The sequence below is a fragment of the Tursiops truncatus genome, chromosome 14 (genome assembly GCF_011762595.2).
Source record: "Tursiops truncatus isolate mTurTru1 chromosome 14, mTurTru1.mat.Y, whole genome shotgun sequence".
In the NCBI taxonomy this organism is placed as follows: Eukaryota; Metazoa; Chordata; class Mammalia; order Artiodactyla; family Delphinidae; genus Tursiops; species Tursiops truncatus.
In genome coordinates, this window is record NC_047047.1 from 241,736 (window position 1) to 264,326 (window position 22,591).

General features: G+C 58.2%; 1 protein-coding gene across 13 annotated transcripts in view; it reads right to left on the bottom strand.

Annotated features, from left to right (window-relative positions):
• Nucleotides 1–22,591, bottom strand: part of SH3RF3 (SH3 domain containing ring finger 3) — a 260,049-nt gene that overhangs the window by 102,426 nt on the left and 135,032 nt on the right. For all 13 annotated transcript variants that reach the window (XM_073790913.1, XM_073790920.1, XM_073790911.1 and 10 more), the window contains 3 exons: nt 13,267–13,340; nt 2,575–2,745; nt 899–1,152 (listed from right to left, as the gene is read on the bottom strand). In XM_073790913.1, the coding sequence (XP_073647014.1) occupies nt 899–1,152; nt 2,575–2,745; nt 13,267–13,340 (499 nt within the window). The remainder of the gene's footprint in view (nt 1–898; nt 1,153–2,574; nt 2,746–13,266; nt 13,341–22,591) is intronic.

Here is a 22,591-nt window from a genome sequence, read left to right on the forward strand (position 1 = left end):
GAGACTCCTAGCGGGCCGTCTCTGGCTGGCCAGAGTTTAGAAAACAGTGTACTTTACTGCTCTAAAGAATTTACATTTATTATCCTTTAAGCCTTACTTTGAAAAGAAGAGAGATGATTTCTGAGAATGAGGCTGGGGTGGGAAAAGGAATTCTGTGTCATTTAAGTGAAATTCAGCGGTACATTCTCCTGTCCTGGGTCCCTTGTCACTACATGGTGACAATGTTACTGGTTCTACGTGTCGGAAAGTTACTGGCCTGGCTCCCAGGAGCATCATGTGAGCCACGCTTAGCAGCTCCTCTTAGCTCACTGCCAAGCTTCCAAGCAAGACGTGCTAACCCCTCTTCATGCCTGCACCATCCACCCCACACTTTCCGTCATCTCACGCTACACTGGGAGCGACCTGGGTTCTCCTGAATTCTGGTCAGTCTGCCTATTGGTGAAGCCGCATGAAGGTGAACAGTCGATGACCATCACTCCCTCCAGCCTCAAAGCGTTTCAGGAAGGGACCCTGTGGATCTGTCTCATCACCAGCTCTGTCCTGGGGGTGCTGCCTAATCGGGAGACCCCCTTAGCACCTGGCATTTGGACGTAGGTGACCCACAGCGGCTGACGAAGGTGCCCAGAGGCGCCAAGGTAACCTCACTGGTCCACCCAGTCCTCTGGCTTCATGAAGTGTATAAACACCTGTGAATTCTCTACTCCCTTCCAGCGGCCAGAACAGGCTAACATGATTAAGTCAACACATCCCCCAAGATTAGCAGAAGTTCATGATTACGACGGGCCCTTCCATGGGCTGCTCGAGATCTGGGCCAAAAGGATGCTCATGACTTCTGACCCTGAGACCACCCTCCTCAAATTTTCCAGCAGAATGAGGCCCGTGGGAGCCTGCCACATACCGGGGGGGCCGGCGCTCCGGGCTTGGCTGGCCGCCGGCTGAACTGAGTGCCGCAGACAACTGCTCAGTGCGGGCGAGACTGCCTGGTGCTGGGCCGGAGCCTGGGCCATGGTGAGGGGGAGGGCCGGCCTCAGGGCCGTGGCCGGGCTACTCAGACTCCCACCGCCTGGGTGAAGCGTTGTGGCCATCCCCTTGGCCAGCGGAGACCCTCCGACCGCGTTATTCCGGGGTGGCCCAGCCCCGCCTACAGGAACCCTGAGGAAGTAAACAGAATGAAGTCAGGGGAGGGCACAGATGCAACCATGCCACACAGGCCACGTGGTCCGGGGACAAATCCTGAAGTACCACCAAGAGGACGCCTGCAGGCATGCGATGCCCAGAGCTCAGGCTGGCAGCAGAGCCCCCTGTACAATGGCATGGTCTCTCGATGCGAATATGTGAGAAACAGCAAGAGAACCCTAAGAAACAGAAATGATGCTAATCAGATATTTTGTTCCAGAGCCACTGCCTTGATTTAGTCTAACAAACAGCTGTGTGTCCCCAACACGTGCAGAAGGAATGGGCTTGGACGCATCTGGCAGGCGGCAGGCGGCAGGAAGCAGGACCCGTCTCCCTCTGGACACAGCTTCCTGGCTCTGGGGCCTCCAGGAAAGGGTGCAGACAAGCCCTGTGCTCCTGACGGACGCCGGGGAACTTGCGGTTTTGCCCATACTTTCCAGATGAAGCCAGTGTCGACAGCCCAGGAACACAAAGGAGCACAGGACCCCGAGACGGGCTCTGATGGTCTGTTCTGCACGTGCCGGCGCTGAGCCGTGCACCAGCTCTCAGCATGTGGGTCTGGGCTGGGAAGCTCCTGGGGTCCGGTTTCAGGGATCAAATGCCTTCCATTTGTCTAAGAGCTGGGAAAACGTCCCTTCTGTCCCCTCAGGATCTCAGTCGTGAAACCCCAGAGCCACACGTGGGGGAGGGCAGGCACTGCTGCCAGGGTCCGGGGCCATGTGGGAGGGCCCCGGGGAAGCAGAGCCTCTGCGGAGCAGCTGTGGGGAGAAGGGCCTCCTCGTCCAGGGCCATGGGGCCATGGGGCTCACAAATGGTGGGCCTTTCCAGGAGGGACCGTGGGTGGCGTGGCTCCCCTCCCCGCTGCTTCAAAGGTGCGAGTCGGTCCGTTGTCAGTGCAGGTTTGGGCATTGTTCAGTTGTCTTCCTGAAGTCTTGTTCCAAAGAGAGCAGAAGCCCGGGGGCGAGCCTCCAGTGGACCTGCGTGTCCTGGGCTGTGAACCAGGGCTGGGTAATCCAGGGTTCCACCCTGCAGTGGACGCTCCCCTCCATGGAAACATCTGACAACCCTGGGTCATCTCTAGCGAATTTTTTAACTTGCTTTTCCGAGGTTATAAAAACTACCAGTAAATTTGTAAAACACAGGAAGTCACAAGGAAGAAAAGAAATTATCACACATAAGGCTCCACTCAGTAATAATGGTTAACTTCTGGGAGTATGTAATCTTGCCTTCACGTGTGTGAATGGCATGTGCTTCTCGCACACACACCCGCTGTACTCACACGTGCACACACGCACACGCATTCACACATGCCCACGTGCCCACGAGGTCCCGCCCTGGAATGCCCGCCCCCGTGTGCAGCTGCCACGCGCGGCTCTGCTCCTCATGGGCACACCTCACCTGGAGACGGGCGTCACGTAGTTCCCCGGGAACACGCCCGAGAGCCCCGTCCGCAGCGCTGTGCCCTTGAACCAGCCATCCCGACACTTCTCCAGCACGCGGTACGTGTCGCCCTTGCGCAGCTCCAGCTCGTCGCTCTTCTGGGGCTTGTAGGCATAGAGCGCCAGGTACCTGCGGCAGGAGAGGCAGGCCGGTGAGGGGGCGCAGCTGGGATCAGCTACCAGGAGCGGCGGGCAGGGAAGGGACCGAGCTCCCCTGGTGACCCAGCAGCCATGGCCCCCATGCCCTGCGCTGAGCCGGCCGGCAGAGCGCACGGCGGCCCCACTACTCGCCCGAGGCCCTGGAGGACCTGCCAGACGAGATGGTGGCGCCAGCTCTCTGGGCCCCTGCTTCATGCTCTTCTCTCTGCTTCACGCCTGACACTCTGGGCAAGAGAAAGCCTTCGGGAAAACGGGGCTGAGCTACGCAGCCCCGGGCTGGGATTTCCTTGTTTCATCTTACCTGCTGCTTACTCATCCATCTAAGCTGGAAGAGACTCAGGGGCCCTTTTAAGGAAAAGGCAGCCCAGTTAGGGACTCCTCAGATCTGTGGCTAATTGAAATCCTGCTTTTCTTTTAAGCCTCTTGGAACAATGCAGTGGTGTGAACCCTGGCCCAGGGCTTGGAAGCTGCGCCCTCAGGCACCAGCTGCAAGTGCTCTGCTACCCTGGGGCTTTGTGGACCCGGTGAGTGTGACCTAACGGGAGAGTGGTCTCAGGCAGATACACTGCTCACGCGATCTGGGCAGGAAAAGTGGCGCGGCTTTCACTCCAACAGGGAACCAGATGCATTTAGAGACATTTGTTTTGGCCGCACCACGCAACATGTGGGATCGTAGGTCCCCGACTAGAGATCGAACCCGCGCCCCCTGCAATAGAAGCACGGAGTCTTGACCACTGGACCGACAGGGAAGTCCCAAGCTGCATTTTTAAGAAGCGTCGTCTCCTGGGCTGCCTACCAGGATGTGCCTGGTGGGCACCCTGCCCCCCCTCCCCGGGCTGGCTCCTGAAGACAGGAGCTCACCGACCCCCAGAGCACCCTCCTGACCCTGGGGGCCCCTCTTACAAGGTGACGCAGAGATGGGACACAACTCACTGGGGTCAGGCGAGGAGAAGGGAGGCCTCCTGGCTCAGAGGGGCCTTGGGAGGAAGAGGCTAGAACAGGCGGAGACCCCGCAGAGCACAGACGTCCCAGCTGTAAAATTCAGTAAAATGAGATAAACTAAACAAAACCCACGCCACTTGGATGCCCCTGCCCTGCCAGGCGAAGGCCTGGCCTCACCACTACCCTGCTCCCCTGGAGTGAGAGGATGGACTGGGTCTTAGAGACAAATCTGACAAGAGGAAGGACTCGGGTCCTCGGGGAGGGTGAACGAGGCCCCATGGGGAGGACCTCCTTGTCTGGGGTGAAGATTCACGCCAGCCACGTGACACCAGGCGATCAACAAAGAGCTGGTGTCATCCTTCTACTTGCACGTGTGTGCTGCTCGCGGGCCTCTTGGAGGGCGAAGAGGAATCTCTATAAACCAACGTCCCACGAAAACTGCGTTCACACCCAGACTGCCTCACCGGGGGGCAGGATGGGGGAGAGGGTGGGGGGAAGGCCGCTGGGCTGGTCCTGGGGGGCTACGAGCCAATAAGGATGAGGCCTGCTCTCAAGGAAACAGAGTGAAACACAGATCTCACTCGTCTGCCTCATTCTGCCCCTCGGTGGTGTGAGAACAGTCTTTCTGATTCTGCTGCCGGTGACCCACAGTGGCCAAGGGGACGCCAAGCTGGGGGACACGTGGGCAAGCGTCATGACTTGGGCAACCTCCCTCGAACCCCTGGTCTGTGGGCTGAAGTCCTGCTGACTGAGGCCCCTCTTCCAGGCTCCTGTCCCACGGGACTGCAGGGCGGGCGACCTCGAGGAGGGTGTGTGTGGAGAGTGCAGGTTCCCTTCTCCCGTGAGGAGTCCTGGCAGCTTGTCCTTCTGGGGCAGATCTTTTGTCCTCAGCTGGGATCCTGGCAGGTGGCCACCTGCTGCCCTGCGGCTGTGTCCATCTGCTGCTGAGGGAACCCAGGGATCCACCCAGAAGAGGGTGCGTGTGCCTGTCCAGCTGAGGGGACCCAGCAAACTGAGGTGCTCCCGAACACACACGCACACTCCTGCCTCAGGACCTTTGCACCTGCCTCCTCCACCTGGGGGCCCCTCTCCCCTCTCATCTGCCCTCCCCCACAGCATGCTCCCCATGGGGTAGAGGCTTTCATGTCCTGTTCGTGCTCCACCCCAGGGTCTGGAACAGTGTCTGCACCAGGCAGGTGCGCAATCAACATCTATGGAAGGAATAAAGTAGGGACTCTGGTTTTGAGACTAAGATCAAGACTGTTGAAGAAAAAGGGGTGCATGTGGTCGTGTGTCCGTGTGCATGTAACGCATCCGCGTGTGCACGTGTGCGCATGTGTTCACGTATGTGTGCACGTGTTTCTGTGTATGTATGTACTTGTGTGTGTGTGTGTACGTGTGTGTGCACTGGGAACGGTTTCATCCAGCCCCGAGTTCTGCTGGACAAGCTGGGCTATGAGGATAAGTGGGGGAAGCGGGCTCTGAGTTTCCTCATTTGGGGTCCAAGCACACTGCTGGGACCAGAAGGAGGAGGGGTGCCCTGGGAGGTGCTCCCAGGAGGACAGAAGGAAAGGCAGAGGGGCTGCTCTCCAGAAAGGAAAGGGAAGAAGCGAACAGAAGCAGAGGATGGATGACACAGGTGTGGGTCCACAGGGAGCTAGGTCCAGAGGGAGGTGGGGGGCTGGAGGGACGAGGGGCCCACATGGGAGCTGAAAGGGCGTCTCTTAACAAGGATACCCACCGGCGTGCAGCCCCGGGGGGGTCAGGGTCCCTCCACCAGGGCCTGGCAGGTGGCCTTTTTCTTTGCCCCCACCCACCCTTCCAGCCCCTGGGACTGGGTGACTTCAGGGGCCACCTGCCGTGGAGCTGTGGACACGGGGGCTCCTGCAGGAGGGGGCGCCGTCCCTGCCGGGAGAGGACAGACCCCGGGTGGCGAGCGTGAGGCTCGGGGGTCTCAGCTGCCCAGGACGGGCCCCCCACCCCCGGCGCAGCGTCCACCAGCACCCACCTCTACGGCGGAGTCAACTCAGGTTTTCAAAGCAAGTGAGTGTCAGAGACCTCGGCAAAGAGCCGACGAGCCGTGTGTGTGTCTGTGATCTGGGGAGCGGCCGTCAGATGACAGAGCAACGTTTCCGGGGACGAGTGATGGTCTCTCAGCATTCTGGGATCCCCGAGCCATTAGGGAACAAGGTCTGTGTTGACTTCTCAGCATCTTCCCATCACACAAGAATGAGCATTCTTCAGACCGTGGGCCTCAAGTCATCTGGATTAAGCCTTTAAATCAGAACAGGCTTCTTTCAAAATCCCACTGGTACTTTAGAGAAACACACCACGGTTCCTGACGAAGTCATAGCGGCAGAAAACGGGCAACTGAGGCGAACCTGGCGGAAACCACCAGTCGACTCGACCGGCCTGGACCAACTGTGGGCCCCGCCGCGGCCGGAGCGCCAGCCTCCAGGACCACGGGCTCTGCTGAGGCGCGTCCTGAGCGAGTCTGCAGGCAGACTGGATCTATTCTGCATCCCGCCTCCTCACGTGGGACGCCCAGAGTCTAGCAGGGGGAAGCAGGTTTCCTTCCCAGTTTCAGCTGTTTGTTTCTTGGAGGCATACTGGTTCTGGTGCCCCTCGGGCACTAACCACGTGGGGGAGGGGGGCTTACTTCCAAGGATGCCTTCAGCCCCGGGGGAACGAGGCGCCCTCCTCCTCCAAGTCATCAGAGTCAGAACTCTGCCCTACCTTGTTGATGGGGAGCTGTTGACGGGCAGCTGCGCCCATGGGGCAGCGTGCAGAGCCCCACCCCACCTCGGGTGCCATGGGCCGAGGCAGGACGAGGGTGCAGCGCAGGAAGCTGGCATTAGTCATGGTCTCGCCCAAGCCCCACGTGAGCTCTGAGGCTGGGCTACCCACCCATTTCACAGCTGAGCACACTGAGGCTCAAAAAAGATGGAGAATCTGTGTTTACAAAGCAGCGAGCTGGAGGCAGGTGGTTCCGTGGCCGCAGGGACCTGGTGGGGGTGGGGGGCACTGTGGGAGGCTGGGGAGAGGCCCGGGCAGGAGAGGCCGGGGAGCGGGGGCTCCACGTGAGGGGCCTGTGCTGAGTGGCACCAGGGCACTAATGCCCTTGCTGTCTTCATCTTTATTTTAAATTCGTTCTCTGAGGAGTAATCCCTCCTCTGGTCTCAATATTTCAAGTTCAGCCTCTCAGTGTGCATGGCTGGGGGGTGTTCACCTGGAACACCTCTGCCCCCCACCTCCCCACGGGCGTTCTCCTGCACTAGGGGCCTGCACACCTGCGTGCAGCTTGCGCTGGGGCGGCGCTGGCCAGGGAACGTGGCATCTGCTTCCCCTGTTGTGACTCAAGAAAACGCCCCGGAGGGACCAGCCGGCTCCCAGCCCGACGCCTGCAGCTCCGCGGTCCCTGCCGTGCGCCGGGTCACCCCGTCCAGGTCCGAGTGCGGCCACAGGGTAGGGTGCATCCTTTGCACCCCTTCCCACCGCACGCCTTCAGCCGCGCCCACCAGCACTGTGTGCTGCCGTCCTGGGAAAGCTGGAGGAGGATCCCTGATCCTCACGGAGCCTGGGGCCCCAGCCGGGCCTGGGTGAAATGCGGGGACCAGGCAGCAGCCGCATGGTTCCCGGCGCCCCACCCTCCCTTTCCACTCCTTCCAAAGGCCCTGAGCTCAGCACAGGCCTCCACGGAGGACGCAGGGGGTCCCACGTCACGTGCAGAGCAGGCCCGGGATTCGCCTCTGTGCATTCACACACAAGGTTGGTACTGATTTCAGACAGGAGTGGGAGCGTCTGGATCCCAGCGCCTCTTCCCCACAGCCCGGTGGCCGGCAGGGGGCTCTCGGGCCCATCGAAGAGGCGACCCTTCCTCCAGGCAGACGCAGCCCTGTGTGAGGCGGGGGGAGTGTCAGGCCCCTTCCCGGCGCCCTCAGCCGGCAGTGGAGGCCGTGAGCACCGAGCCCGGCACCGTGGGAAGAGCTGCCAGCTCACCGTATTACTTGCTCTTTCCTACGTAAGATCTTCACTTGCTGTTAATTGTCCACAGGCTCTAATCAAGCAGCGATGAAAGAACTTTAATGCCGTCATTAACTTCACACCCTTCCACCTCCATATGAGGCCTGCTCGTCTCTTCTGGAGTAAGGAAGGTTCTTTTCCATTCCTCCTGGGAAGAGTCTGCCCCTGCTCTTCTAGCTGCCAGGGCCGCATGGGCTCAGGTCAGCGCGACATGTGCCGCTCACTGGCTCTCAGTCGGCAGGATCAGCTGAGGAGAGGGTTCAGCACAGGAAGTTCCCGAGCTCGCCTCTTCGCACGGACACAGCAAGTCCACAGCCACATGTGGGACCACCTCCTTGAAAAGGGACCTGAACACTGGCTGAACAGAGCCTCCACCACGAAGGGTAGAAGGACAGCGTGGAGACGGGCAGGGGAAGCAGAGAGACGGACTTGCCCAGGAAAACCCCTCCCCAGCTACCGCAATCCAGTCAGGAGGGACCACAGGGGACGGGTCTCTTCCCTGAGGAGTGAGGGATTCAAGCTCCACACGCAGCCCCCAACCCTAGATCCCGCTCAGAGAGACCAGCCCCCAAAACACCCGGCTTTGAAAACCAACAGAGAATACCCAGGAGGACTACAGAAGCACAGGGAGTGGAAAACCCGCTCTCAGTGGAGTTGAACGTGCAGACTCACTCGACCTAAAAACCAGTGCAAGAATACCAGACTGAACAGCTCACAGCCCACTTACTGACGCTGAAGCAGCTGCCAGAGAGGCGGGAACCAAGTGGGCTGCTCCCTGGGAACTGAGTCTCTGGCGGGAGCCGTATCCGTGATCTCAGGCTACCTTGCTAATGCCGGCTGGTGGGCGCAATTTTGGAATGCTCCATCTAACCTGTTAGTGTCAGTGGGCATGCCCTGATGAAGCGCCGCCCACCCTGCACTTTGGCTAGGCCTCACGGCCAGCTGAGCAATAGCCCTGCCCACCAGTTCCCAGCAGCTGCTGCAGCTGGGCCCACGGACGTTCGGAGGCCAGCCCCACCCACCAGCATGCCTCAGCAGTAGCTGCAGCACCCCCACAACGGGAGGCTGCACACAGCCCACACAGGGGACCCTCGAGTGCCTGACTCTGGTGGCCAGGCAGGATTGCACCTCTGGGCCCACACGACATCTCCTAATAAGGCCACCCCTTCAAGACTGGGAGCTGAAGGAGCTGATTTACCTAATACATAGAGGCAAACACAGAGAGAGTCAGGCAAAACGAGGAGGCAGAAGAATATGTTCCAATTGAAAAAACAAGATGAAACCTCAGAAAAAGAACTAAACAAAAATGGAGATAAGCAATCTACCTGATAAAGGGTTAAATGTAATGGTCAAAACGATGCTCACCAAACTCAGGAGGAGAATGGACTTAATGGACACATACAGAACATTCCATCCAAAAGCAGCAGAAAACACGCTCTTCTCAAGCATACATGGAACATTCTCCAGGATTAATCACACCAGTTTACAAAACAGGTCTCAATAAATTTAAGAAGGTAGAAATCATATCATGCATCTTCTCTGACCACAATCGTGTGAAACCAGAAATCAATCAAAAGAAAAATTGGGGAAAACCACAAAAACATGGAAATTAAACATGAATGGACCATTGACAAAATCAAAGGAGAAATTTAAAAATACGTAGAAACAAATGAAAATAGAACCACAATGATCCAAAATCTATGGATCACTACAAAAGCAGTTCTAAGAGGGAAATTTACAGTGACATGAGCCTACCTCAGGAAGCAAGAAAAATCTCAAATAAATAATCCAACCTTATACTTAAAGGAACTAGAGAAAAGAAGAAAAAACAAAGTCCAATGTTAGTAGAAGAAAGGAAATAATAAACATCAGAGCAGAAATAGATGAAATAGAGACTAAAAAAAAACCAATAGAAATGATCAATGAAACTAAGAGCTGGTTCTTTGAAAAGATAAACAAAATTCTCAAACTTTTAACTAGGCTTATCAAGAAAAAATGAGAACTGGCCCAAACCAATAAAATCAGAAATGAAAAAAGAAGTTACAACTGACACCAAAGAAATAGAAAGGATCATAAGAGACTGCTGAGAACAATTATACGCCAACAACAACCTGGAAGAAATGGAAAAATTTCTAAAAACGTATAATCTTCCAAGACTGAATCATGAAGAAATAGAAAATCTGAATAGACTGATTACTAGTAAGGAGAATAAATTAGTAATCAAAATTCTCCCAAGAAACGAAAGTCCAGGACCAGAGGGCTTCACTGATGAATTCCACAAAATATTCAAAGAAGATTTAATACCTATCCTTTTCAAACTCTTCCAAAAAATTAAAGAGGAGGGTAAACAAACTCATTTTACAAGGTCAACATTACTCTGATAACGAATCCAGATAAGGACACCACAAAAATAGAAAATTACAGACCAATATCCTTGACAAACATAGATGCAAAAATCTTCAACAAAATATTAGCAAATCGAATTCAAAAATATTGATACATTAAAAGGATCATACACTGTGACCAAGAGGATTTACTCCAAGGATGCAAGTATGGTTTAACATCTGCAAATCAACCAATGTGATACACCATATTAACAAACTGAAGAATAAAAACCACATGATCGTCTCAATAGATACTCAAAACACGTTTGACAAAATTCAACATCCCCTTATGATAAAAAACTATCAACAAAATGGATACAGAGGGAACATATCTCAACATAGTAAGAGCCATATATGATAAGCCCACGTCTAACATCATTCGCCACAGTGAAAAGCTGAAAGCAATTCCTCCAAGATCAGGAACAAGACAAGGATGTCCACTCTTGCCACTTTTATTCAACATAATACTGGAAGACACAGAGAACAGACGTGTGGACACAGGGAGGGGTGGTGGGATGAACTGGGAGATTGGGACTGACATATGTGCACTGCCATGTGTAAAACAGAGAGCTGGTGGGAACCTGCTGTATAGCGCAGGGAGCTCAGCTTGGTGCTCTGTGGTGACCTAGATGGGTGGCATGGCGGGTGCGGGGGGGGGGGGGTGGCAGGGAGGTCTAAGAGGGAGAGGATATATGTATACATAAAGCTGAAATCACTTCATTGTATAGCAGAAACTAACACAACATTGTAAAGCAACTATACCCCAATTCTAAAAAATAAAATAATACTGGAAGTCCTAGTCACAGCAATCTGACAAGAAAAAGAAAAAGAATCTACATTGGAAAGGCAGAAGTAAAACTGCCACTGTTTGCAGATGACATGATATTATACATAGAAAATCCTGAGGATACCACCAAAAAACTGCTAGAACTCATCAGTGAATTTTATAAAGTTGCAGCATATGAAATTAATATACAGAAATCTAGCAACAAACTATCCAAAAGAAAAATGAAGAAAACAATCTCATTTACAACTGCATCAAAAAGAATAAAATATCTAGGAATAAATTTAACCAAGGAGGTGAAAACAGTGAAACCTATAAGACATTGATGAAAGAAACTGAAGAAAACACAAAAAATGGAAAGATATTCTGTGCTCATGGATTAGAAGAATTAGTATTGTTAAAATGTCCATACCCTCCAAGGCAATCTACAGAGTCAGTGCAATCCCTATCAAAATTTCAATGGCATTTTGCATAGAACTAGAACAAATAATTCTAAAATTTGCACGGAATCACAAAGGACATCGAATAGCCAAAGCAATCCTGAGAAAGAAGAACAAAGCTGGAGGTACGGTGTCTCTGACTTCAAACCATACGGCCACAGAACGCACGCGTTAACTTGCTGTAGTCCAGTACGCTCGTGCTGGCCACGGTCCCTGTATGACCACCATGATCGACAGATACATTCCTGCCAAAAGGCTTGTCACCCTTTGAAAGATGTATCTGACTCCCTTCTGTTACCCAAATGAAAATCTCCACCCAAACAGGGACGGCCATGCTCTGGAGGTGAGGCAGAGGGAGTCGGCAGGGGGCTGGGGACCACACTGACCCCCTCATGCCCCAGGGCAGAGCGGGGGCAGGGGGAGAAAGAAGTCCCTCCAAACTCTGCACCAAACTTAAAATCCCTCCGTGATGTGGAAGGTCTGCATGTGGCTGAGGCCTCCAGCATGTGCTGATGACTCTCAGGGAGTGATACTCCTGGAACTGGGTCTCCAAGGCAGAGTGGCGTCCTTGGGTGGCTGACCTGGTGTACAAGAGCAGGGGCTCTGGGCTGCTGCCAGGACCCTCGGCACCCAGGAGGGAGGATCCGGCTCTCTCCGAACAAGTAAGAGTTACTGAGAGCCTGCGTGCCGGGCACCTTGCTGGGGACGCCAAGATGAAACACCCGGGCCTCATGCTTCACGAGCTCTCCTGTCCCGCCTTGCACTTGGGGAACTACAGTAAGGCCTCACCGTCTCCCATGGACCAGGCCTGCTTCCTCAGGTAAAGAGTCCTGCACCCAGTTCTCATGAGCAAGACCCCTGCCCATCCCTCCCCGGGTGCCCCGGCCCCAGGTCTGAGTGAAGGCCGTTGGAACTCATCCAGAGAGCTAGCTGGAAGACGGTGCCTCTGTCCAGTGTTGGTGAGGCCTGAATTTCTGCCTCAAGACATCGAGACACCACTTACTAACCTACGTCCCCTCAGGAAGCTACGCAAAGATAGGTAGGTCCCAATGTCCTTGACTTAGCTGGTTTCGGCAATCACCCAGTCACAGCAGGATGTTCAGGGACTCCTGTCTGCCGCCAGGTAGAGGTAAGCGTCTGGCCTGGGCTCGAAGAAGGTGAACCTGTACCAGCGGATATAACCACCTTCTAGGAATCCTTCTGAAGACTGGCAAACTGCATTTTCAAAAGGCATCGTTCGCTTGAAATCCATTTTGTTCTGCCACTACACAGGTTCCAAGTGTCCCTCTGGCCATACTGGACCTTGGGAACCTCCTACCTTGCCACGTTGTTTCCAAATTCATATTCTCCACCTTAAACGGTCATTCAAGTAACTGAACTCATTGCCACACAACAGAGTAGCCAGCAATGTGATTCTTCAGAACACTCTTTAAATGGCGATTTTAAACGGCACGTCTTTTAGGAGCTGTCATTTAACAAGAGCAGATTCTCTAAACAGACAAGCATCTCACTTCCCAGCAACGGTTCATCTGGCTCGATTTGGGGATGACATGCAGCTGCTGTGCACTGGACGGCAGTGGGCACAGAGCTGCATCTGGGCAGCTGGTGATGTCGGCCGCTCTGGCTGCCCTCTGCCCCACGGGGCCCACCTCCTCAGGGGTCTCTGGGGCCCTTTCTTGGGTGGCCAGTGAAAGTGTCATCAAACATCTGGACACACCCCCCGCCCCCTGCTTGTACCGGATGCCGGGGGGACAGTGATGTTGAACCCACCAGCCTGCTGGCCAGGCGGCCCCGCCAGCAGTCCTGTGAGCTGCACAGAACCAAGCAGGTGACACGCTAGAAAACCCCACGTGGACACACTAGCGGGGGTGGGGGAGGCACTGAAGGCTGGGACCCCAAAAACATAAACGGCAGCTCACACGTTGAGGGGCAGCTGGACTTTGGGAGCTGTGCCCTGCTGTTCAGCCACTGGGGTGCATCCGGCCGAGGCGTCCTGGAAACAGACAAGAGGAGACAGTGAGTGGACACAGGCTCCAGGGGTACGGAGCATCCGCGGTGGAGTCTGGGCATCTGGCCCCCTCGGCTGCCTGACTCTGTGGCCTCCACGGCCCGGGTCCCGCTGCCCGGCTTTAGTAGCCGTCCTTCAGTCCAGAGGGGGCCTGGCAGCCAGCGACCCCCGTCCCTCCCGCAGCAGCTCAGGAAACCGCTCGGCCCGCGTCTGGCCCGGACGGTGAGGTGCCGTGTCCATCACGGAAAGAGGCGGTGGGGTGGCCGGCCTTCATTCTCAGGACTCGGATTCATTCCTCCTGTGTCTGGCCGAGAAAATCCCGACAAAACCTTTCATGCTCCAACATGTCAGCTTATTTAGAAACCGTGTCCCCGAAAGCTAAAGAAAATCGGTCCTTTGACAGTGGACGGGGGGCAGCTAGCGGGTGCCAGGATGTAGAGCGCTGCCTCTCCTGCCTGACCCGAGGCGCGCAAAGCGTCAAGGCTCTACCCTGCGGACGACGGAGGGATGGCCGCCTTGCGGGAGGTTCCTGCCAAGTGCCAGGTGCACGGTGAGCTGGGGGAGGGCCGAGCAGCGGGCTCCGGGCTGCAAGATGATGCTGGGCTATCCTTAGGGAACCCCGCAGATCCAGCCTGCCAGGGGCATCGTCCCCCGAGTCCCCTCACCACACACTGGCTCGTGCCGCCCCTGCCCTCCCCAGGTGGCATCCCATCTTTCTGCTCAGGGTACTGGGTGGCCTGGCGAGTTGAACTCTGGTCCCCAAAGTGCACGAGTCATGGCCCTCGTGCCTGTGAAGGTGACCTTATTTAGAATCGGGGTCTTTGCAGGGGTAGTATGAGGCAAGGATCCTGAGATGAGATCATCCCACGAGACAGAAAAGAACAGAGACACCAGAGGTGAGAAGGTGGCGAGCAGACATGAGGGCGACGCATCTGCAAGCCAAGGAGGTGGGGTGCTGGCGGCCAGCAGATGCTGGAGGGGCCTGGGTGGGGTCTCCAGCAGCCCCATGAGAAGCCAGTCCACCGACAGCTTGATTTTGGACCTCTGGCCTCCAGAGCGCTGAGCAGGCACTGCCTGCCGCTCTGAGCCACCTGGTTTGTTACAGCAGCTCCAGGAAACTAACCCAGATGGGGACACCCAGGGGTACCTCAAAGCTGAGGGAGCTGGGGTGTCCTCCCCTCCTGGAGGCCTCCCACAAGGGCAGGACAGGGACCCCGGAGGAACAGGGACCCAGCAGCCTTGGGCAGAGCCCTCAGGCCCCGGGCAGGTGGGGAAGGTGACCTGTCACCACGTGTGTGTCCTCAGGGCACAAAGAGCACTGAAGCACAAATCGCAGAGAAGCACCTGGAACAGGCCTGGGGTGGCAGGACAACCCACGCAGGACCGACCGCCTCAGGGCCCTCTTGCTGTGCGGGGAGCGTCATTCTTGCCCATCGCTGACCAGCTCCAACCTCGATTCTGGTCTCCGAGGCAGCCTCCCAACCCCGTCCCCCGGGGACCACAGCCCGTCAGCAGCCCCTCAGGCAGACGTCAGAACTGCTTCTCCTCGTCGGGACTCGGGACTCGGAGCTTCTGGTAGACTGAGAATGTGTGACACCCACACGGAACGCCCCCCCCCCCCCCCAGGCCACTGACGTCCCGAGCGCCTTCCCGCGCACCGAGCTTCTGCACTTGCGGGAGGGACCCAGCTCCTCAGACCTGCCCCTGCGGCTGCCGTGTGGAAGCTGCGGAGCCAGGAAGGCGGGGACGTCCCTTTCTGCCCAGAGACTCCGGGTCTCCTGCTCGCTGGGCACGCCTGCCCCCAGGAAGGGACAGCCCCGCAGCCAGGGAGACAGCACCCAGGCCCACGGCTCCCCTCGAGCAAGTGAGGGGCCCTCCCTGCTCGCTGACAAGGAGCGGGCAGGCGGCATCCGCCGACCACCTGAGCCCAGGCCCGGCTGGGGGCGCAGACACGGCCTGCGATCTCGGGGGTTTCCTTGGGGTGGGGGGACAGGCGTCAGGCAGGTCGTTACAGACACGGGGTCCTGGCAAGAGCAGGGCCGCAGAGCACACGACGGAGGCCGAGGCTGGGTGTGGCCAGAGGGGCTCCCTGAGCACCCAGTGAAGGGAGAAGGAGGAGAAAGCAAGCTTTGCAGGTTGGAAGCAGAGGCTGGAGCACCAGGGGCAGGGGGAGCCCCGGGAGCCCCCCGATCCAGCTGTGGATCCTGGGCGGCACCTGGAGGCCAAAGACACACCTGGTAAGAAGGGCACCAGCCCACGTCTCTGCCGAGGACGTTCAGTCGTGGATCGGCGGTCAGGGTGATGAGAGGGACAGGGGGTCTGGATGCGCAGGAGGCCGTGGGTAAGGAGGGTAAGAGCAGGGATAACAGCGGCCACCCCCACCCAGAGCTCACCAGGGACCAGGCTCTGCTCTGAGCACTTGGCCGGGAATAACGCATTTACTTCGCAGAAACGCCCGTAGGCAGGTGCTGCTGTCACCACTTCACAAAATGAGAGAACCCAGGCCCAAGGCAGGAGGTGCGCGGCTCACAGTCACCCAGCCGGCCAGTGCCCGGCAGCCCCTGCTGGGGGCTGTGTGCGTCCCCACCACCTCGTCCCCAGGGGAGGCACCAGCGAGTGACCGCGAGCCCAGGGCCCTAACCAGCACGGAGTCACCAGTTCACAGGCCTGCGGCCTCACAGCCAGCAGGGCAGGCGGTCAGTCCTCTCGCTTCTCTCTGACTCTGACGCAGGGGACCCAGGACCGTCTTCCGTCTCTAGTTCCCTGTCCCTTGCCAAGGAAGGCAACGTATTCGCAGGTTCCGGGGATTAGGACGTGCACACGGTGGGCGTTACTCCCCCTCTACCTACACGACTAGTGGGTTCCGGGGCTGAAGGGCGCGAAGAAAGAGGATAAGCGAGTTTCCGGCCTCCGCGACTGGCTAGACAGAGATGCCACGAGAAGGGATGGAGCACGAGACCTGGGGGAGGCCGACCAGGGGCTCAGGGGGGCACGACCTGGACGTGTACGTTCGGGGGTCAGCACCGGGCTGATGTGCCCTCAGCTCTCAGCGTGCGACCCTGGACGGGTTATGCCATCGAGCCGTGGACTTCTGCCCCGACCACGGTCGAGCGACAGGCACTGGATTTACCCTCCACCCGAACACCTGAATACCAGACAAAACACGAATCCCTGGTTCCCGAGACTTTGGAAATCACGCAGTGAAGACACAGGCCCTGGAGGGATGAGGAGATGGGGCCACCGCGGCCCCCAGCTTCTAGGTTAGCTGGAATATTAGACACAGTAATTTAAAGCTCTGAGCAAGCCCTCAGCAAATGCTGGCATCATTCTTTCTGCAGCCACAGGGGGTGAAGATTCGGCTGCAAGAAAGGGCAGATAGAGGAGATGGCTGACCCGAGACTCCGTCTGCAGACCGACACAGCCCCACACGACCTGGGAGAAGGACCTGCACAGGTGGGTGTGGAGGGCTGGGGGAGCACAGCAAACGGGATGGCGTGAGGGAACTGGACACCTAGGTTTAGCCTGTTTCTGTAAAACGATGGGTGCATTTACATGGGGAAATTTACATACAAATGATAATGCTTTTACTTAGGGAGCTGGGATTTGAGTTCGTATTTTTAAAAATCTGTATGTTCAAATTTTCCATCGTTTTACTATCAGCAGTGGTTTTCCACTACATTTTCAAAGTAAGATACACAGAACGACAGAGTTCGACTACCTGAGGTCTGTTTCAAGATCAAGCTATGGCTGAGGTGATCCCATGTTTACTGGATTCTACACAAGCCGCCTTTGTGGGGGGCCAGGAGGGGACAGGAGAGGACCGTGAGGGGACCCTGATCATGGGCCATTCTGCTGACCAGACGCGGCACTGCTGGCCACAGTGGGGCCGAAGGGCCTTAGCCGGGCGGCAGGGCCCACGCGACTGGCTTGGACGGAGCCAGACCCGTGACCCTGCTCTTGTCAAAGGGCCTCCTGTCCAAATAAGCTCTCCTGAAACAGCCAACCAGCCAAAGGCACCACGTGGGAAGCCCCATGACCCGGCTGGGGGCTGCTGAGTCCCACCGTGCCTGGAAGGTGGCCCGCCGGGGGTCTCTGCACCCTGCTGCCTGCCGGCCACTAGGGCCGTAGTTCAACAGGAGGCGACACGTGCAGAGGAGGCTGGTGCCTGCCTCCAGGGCAGAGGGAGAGGCTGGCCATGGCTGTGGGCCTCCAGACCCCCACCCGTCAACTCCGCGCGACACGTGTTGGGGGCGGCAGGCCTGTGGCGCTCCCCCAGCGCTGGGGCAACGAGGCTGCCCTACAGGAGCCTGGCCGTCACCTGAAACCCGACACACGAAGGCCACAGAGCAAGGAAGTGGGATCTCACGGCCAGACCCTCCCTTAGAGCTGGGTCGGGGGCATGGGAGGCCACACCTGTGACAAGCCTTTCTTCCCAAGGTCAAGGTCAAGATGGAGACCATCTAAAACTCCACCCACTGAGCCCGGGGCTCTGACTTTTCCCCCCGAGCAGTGCGGAGCCCAGATGAAGGCCCTTTGGGACGTTGTGCCCGGTGGTGGGAGCCCGGGCTGTGACTCCCCGGTGGGGCCAGCCATCCTCCTCCGGGTCCCGTCTTCATCTCTGTTCCTGTCGATGGAAGGTGGAGGGGTGTCCCCCGCCGGTAGCTGAGCTGTGAACAGCCGAGGACACAGACCCAGCAGAGCAGGACGCGGCTGCTGAGATGGCGGTCCCTCCAGGAGCCCAGGAGGCAGCTGTGTGCTGACCCTCAGGGGTACCGTGGCACGGGGGGACCTCCTCTCAGGATTAAGGGCTCGCAAGCACCAGGCGTGGCAGGGGGCTCCAAGTTGTAGCAGTCCAGCCCTGGGAGGACGGCGCTGACCGGAGGCACGGCCACACCCTAACGCACTGCTCCTAGGACACACGGGGTGGGACGGGAAGTCTGTCTGAGGTCGTTCACAGCGCCAGGTTGTCTCGTGCCCCACGCCCTCTGGCTGCAACGTGGAACAGGCTTCCCGCCAGGACTGGGGCCTGCTTCCTCCCGGCTGAGGGCCCCGAGGCTGATTCTGCTCTGATTTTTAATGGCTTACTTTTTAATGGCTCTGGGCCTTAAGGGATTAGTGAAGGCTTGGCAGGAGAGAGGGAATCGGGCAGGGAGGAAGGAAGGGAGGTGAGGGCTCCAGCTGCTTTTGGACAGAAATAACTGGGACCACAGCCTGGGGACAGACCCTTCCTGCACCCTGGCGACACCCCGCCCCTCCCCCCGGGCCTGGCGCAGCCCCATGCACGCGGGGCCCCGACGACGTGGGAAGGTGGTCCACGGTGATGAGGTGGAATTCCTTTCAGCTGACTCGCAATGGACGCGTGCTGGGGCTCAGCCCAGAAGTCGAGCACAGCCCAACCCGGGGGAGCCACCAACAGTGTGAGGATGCCAGTGGCTCAGTCCTTGGGGTCACTGAGCCCATGGAGTGGGCGACTGCAGTGATCCCTTAGGCCTCGTTCAGCAACAGCCCACAGGCATTGCACAGGAGTCTACGCTGAGCGCCCCCGGACCCTGATTCTAAACCGTCAGGCTGTTAGCAGATGCCAGAGGCTCCACTGCTGCCCTTGCGGGGCCCCTGAGCAGTAGCTGCGAACCAGGCCTTTTATTTCCCACTGGGATTAAAAAAAGGGAACAGGGTCTGCGGGTTGGCAAGCTGCACCCCAGCTAAAAGGGGCTCCAAGTCGCCTTCCTTGACACAGACCAAGACCCCAGGAAGAAACACCTCACTTTAACTTTTAACACATGTCCAGAAGGCACTGTCATCACCCTAAGAAGGAGCCGCGAAACGGGCGTGTTTTATTCAGCACACGCTACCACTCCATAACACGGGGTGAAAATCAGGCTCTCAGGAACGTGCTTCCCAAAGAAAACTTCAGAGTAAAACGCTTACAGCCTGATTCTTCGCTTGGTTCCAAAAAGAACACCCAACAGCCTGCAGGGCCAGGGGTTTGGGCAGGGAGGACGGTGGGCGGGGCCTGGGCTGGCAGCTCGAGGTCGGAGGCCAAGGAACCTGGAGGAGACGGTCTGTCCTGGAGAGGGAGCCGGTCGCTCTGTGCCGACGGAACGTCCCCGGTTCTGTCCATCAGCCCCAGGAAGCTGGCTGGCCACCTGAGGCAGAGGCCACCAGGAGGCCAAGCTCACCTCAGGTGGCCCGACCGGCCCACAAACTACTGACTCAGCCCTGAGCTTCTGAGTCCAGGTCTGCTCAGCGGTCAACAGACTCCTCCGAGGTCACATCTGGCCATGCTGTCCCTGCTTCTGTAAATAAGGTTTTCTTGGCACCCAGCTGCTCTTGCCCACGCGGCAGCAGTCCAGCACGCTGAGAAGTCGGCCGACCCACCTGAGGTGTCGTCTGCAGTGAGAGGACAAGCCTCCGGCCTCTGCCCTCGTCCCACGGGGCCAGCAGCGGGGACCAAACGGCCACAGCTGTGCCAAAAGCAAGACAGGCCTCCCCGGGTCATCACGAAGGGGAGCTGACCTGCTCAGTGCAGGGGTGAAAATCGCAAAGCGCTAACGTGTTGGGGGCTGGGGGAAGGCAGTTACAGGCTACTTCTCACCCATCGGGCATCGCGAGGTTCGACTCTGAACCAACAGGTGGAGCCTTTTTCCACTAAGAAGAGTCACAGGCGGGGGGCTTCCCAGGTGGCGCAGTGGTTGAGAGTCCGCCTGCCGATGCAGGGGATGCGGGTTCGTGCCCCGGTCCGGGAAGATCCCACATGCCACGGAGCGGCTGGGCCCGTGAGCCGGCCGCTGAGCCTGCGCGTCCGGAGCCTGTGCTCCGCAGCGGGAGAGGCCACAGCAGTGAGAGGCCTGCGTACCGCAGGAAAAAAAAAAAAAAGTCACAGGCGGTCTCCTCGCTCTGCTTCCCCACACACGAGTCGCCTGCTTGGTGGTCTTTGTTCACAGGAAGGTGCCAGTAGCTAGTGTAGACCACCCCCCACTTCCATGTGTGTCCACAGACGAAAGCATCGTCCCTGGCTTTGCACAAAATGCATGACGTTCACATCCCAATGACCCGTCTCCCGCCTTCAAACAGAAGGTGTCTCCTATGGAGAGGTGGGACTCCAGAGCCCGCAGCCCCATTCAGCGTGTCTGTCCTCCATCCACGTGTCCGCGAGCCCCCGTGTGGAGGGCCCCTGCGGGCACTGAGGGTCCGAGCACAGCTTCCGTCTCGGCCGAGCTCCCAGGCCTCAGGCTAGCGGTGGCCATGGTCGGGCCACGGCTACAGGGCCTGGGTGTGCAGCCGCGCCCATACCGTGGTCCACATGGTGGGCCTGGGAGGGGCAGGGCTGGGCGAGAGGAGCGGGGAGGTGGGGAGGGTCCTGAGCCATGAGCCTCTGCAGCAGGGCCTGAGGAGACATGGAGTCCCACAGGAGGCCTCGCCTCCTTCCAGAGCAGGCCCACCTCCCAGCGGCTGTGCCATTCCACGCACTCCCTGCCCCGAGCGGTGTCCTTGTCGCCTGGTGGGCCGGCTGGTCCCGGGGGCTGGGGTCCAACAAGGGTCCTCCTGCATCTGCCCGGGCTGCTCCTTTAGCCAAGAGCTCGCCAAACGAGAGGGAGGACGGAGGGACCGGCAGCTCACCAGGCCCAGGGGCCCGTCCCTCAGCCGCTGGCGATGGCCGGCGCCCAGCAGTCCCTGCCCTTAACGTCGCAGCAGAACAGACAAGGTCGGCAGCTGACGTGGTGGACGAGAAGCCCGGGCCAGGCGGCCAGTGTTCTCATTCCTGCAGCCAGCAAGTCGGGACAGCACTGCCCACGTCTGCAGGGAAAGCTCTTCTTGTGCAACGTTCTCAAGGATGAGACGGTTTAGTTGTCTCGTGCTTGCTTGGTACTTTTTTTTTTATTTTGCTCCGGACAAGGCACAGAATTACCTTTGTAACTTTCTGAAAATGCTCAACACAAGCCCAGGCTCCCCACGGGCAGTGCGCGCAGGAGCCTGGAGGTGGGCTGACAGCGGGGAGCCCGGCGCGTCGGTGCCCGCACTCCCCGCTTAGAGCCTGTCCCGGGCCGACACAAGAAGAGGTGGCGAGAGGGGCTGCAGGCCACCCCACATGCAGGCGGATGCGTTGAAAGACGCCCGGAAGCTTCCGGGAGGGCTCTTCCAATTCACTCCTCAGACGCTAGAGAAATGCTCCCTTTTGATGTTCTCGCTGCTGAATTTCAAACACTCCCCTCCTCACTGATTTTAAAGCACATCTTTCTGATCTCAAGGGCTTCTGTTGGCTTATTTGAAGCTGGCCTGTAAGCCGTGGTCTCTCTGAAGCTGAGAAACACCGAGCCTGGTGAGAGCCTGCTGGGTGCAGGTCCCACCCACGGCCGTCCACAGACGGCGGGCACAGAGACGCCGGTTTCGGCTTCCGTGGGTCACCTCTGCTCTCCGAGGTTGCCGGCCTCTGCGTCGAGCAGTTAAAGCTTACAGACAACACGGAGCGTCCAGGGAAATGGTGCCGTGGGCTGGCCCAAACACCTGGGCTCCCCTGGGTGCCCTGGACCCCACTCCACCCCCATTCCCACTGAGCAGAGCCAGGCTGGAGGACTTGCTTTGGCCACTGAATGTCCCCACGCGGGAGCCTGTAGGGGCCAGTGCACTGGCGGCCACATGCCACCCCTGCCACGGCGGTGGGTACACTGCCGCCCGGGACTGGGCCATCGTCCCTGCACAAGGCCGGGTGGTCAGAATTTTAGCGTCCCTGAGTCACGTGGTCTCTTCACAACCACCAGCCCCACTGTTGTGGCCTGAGAACAGCTGGGCAGACGACATGCAAGTCAGCATGTGTGGCTCTGCCCCAGCAAGGCTTCTATCTACCGAACAGGTGGCAGGTGGGCTTGGCCCACGCAGCTGCAGATGTCGGGGTGAGGGCACAGCGCCCCCCGCCTGTGGCGGACGCGCGGTGTGCGCGGGAAGCAGGCCTGGAGGATTGGGGCTGCCCGTTCCAGGGCATAACCGGCCACACTGCCCGGCCCAGGAGCTCCTTGCACCCCCTGGGGCTTCCCAGGCAGCGGGGGTGGGGGGGCGACCTGGGTCACCTGATGACAGGTCGCTCTGAGCTGTGGGTCAATCACCTCCTTTGACCCCCGACCTCAGCAAGCAGACATCTGGACCCTGAGTGGTGGAGCTGGCCTAGACAGCCTCTTTCCCCGTCCCTCCTGCTAACCCTCCCTGCCCAGCAGCAAGGTGACCGCGGTGCTCCGCTGCTC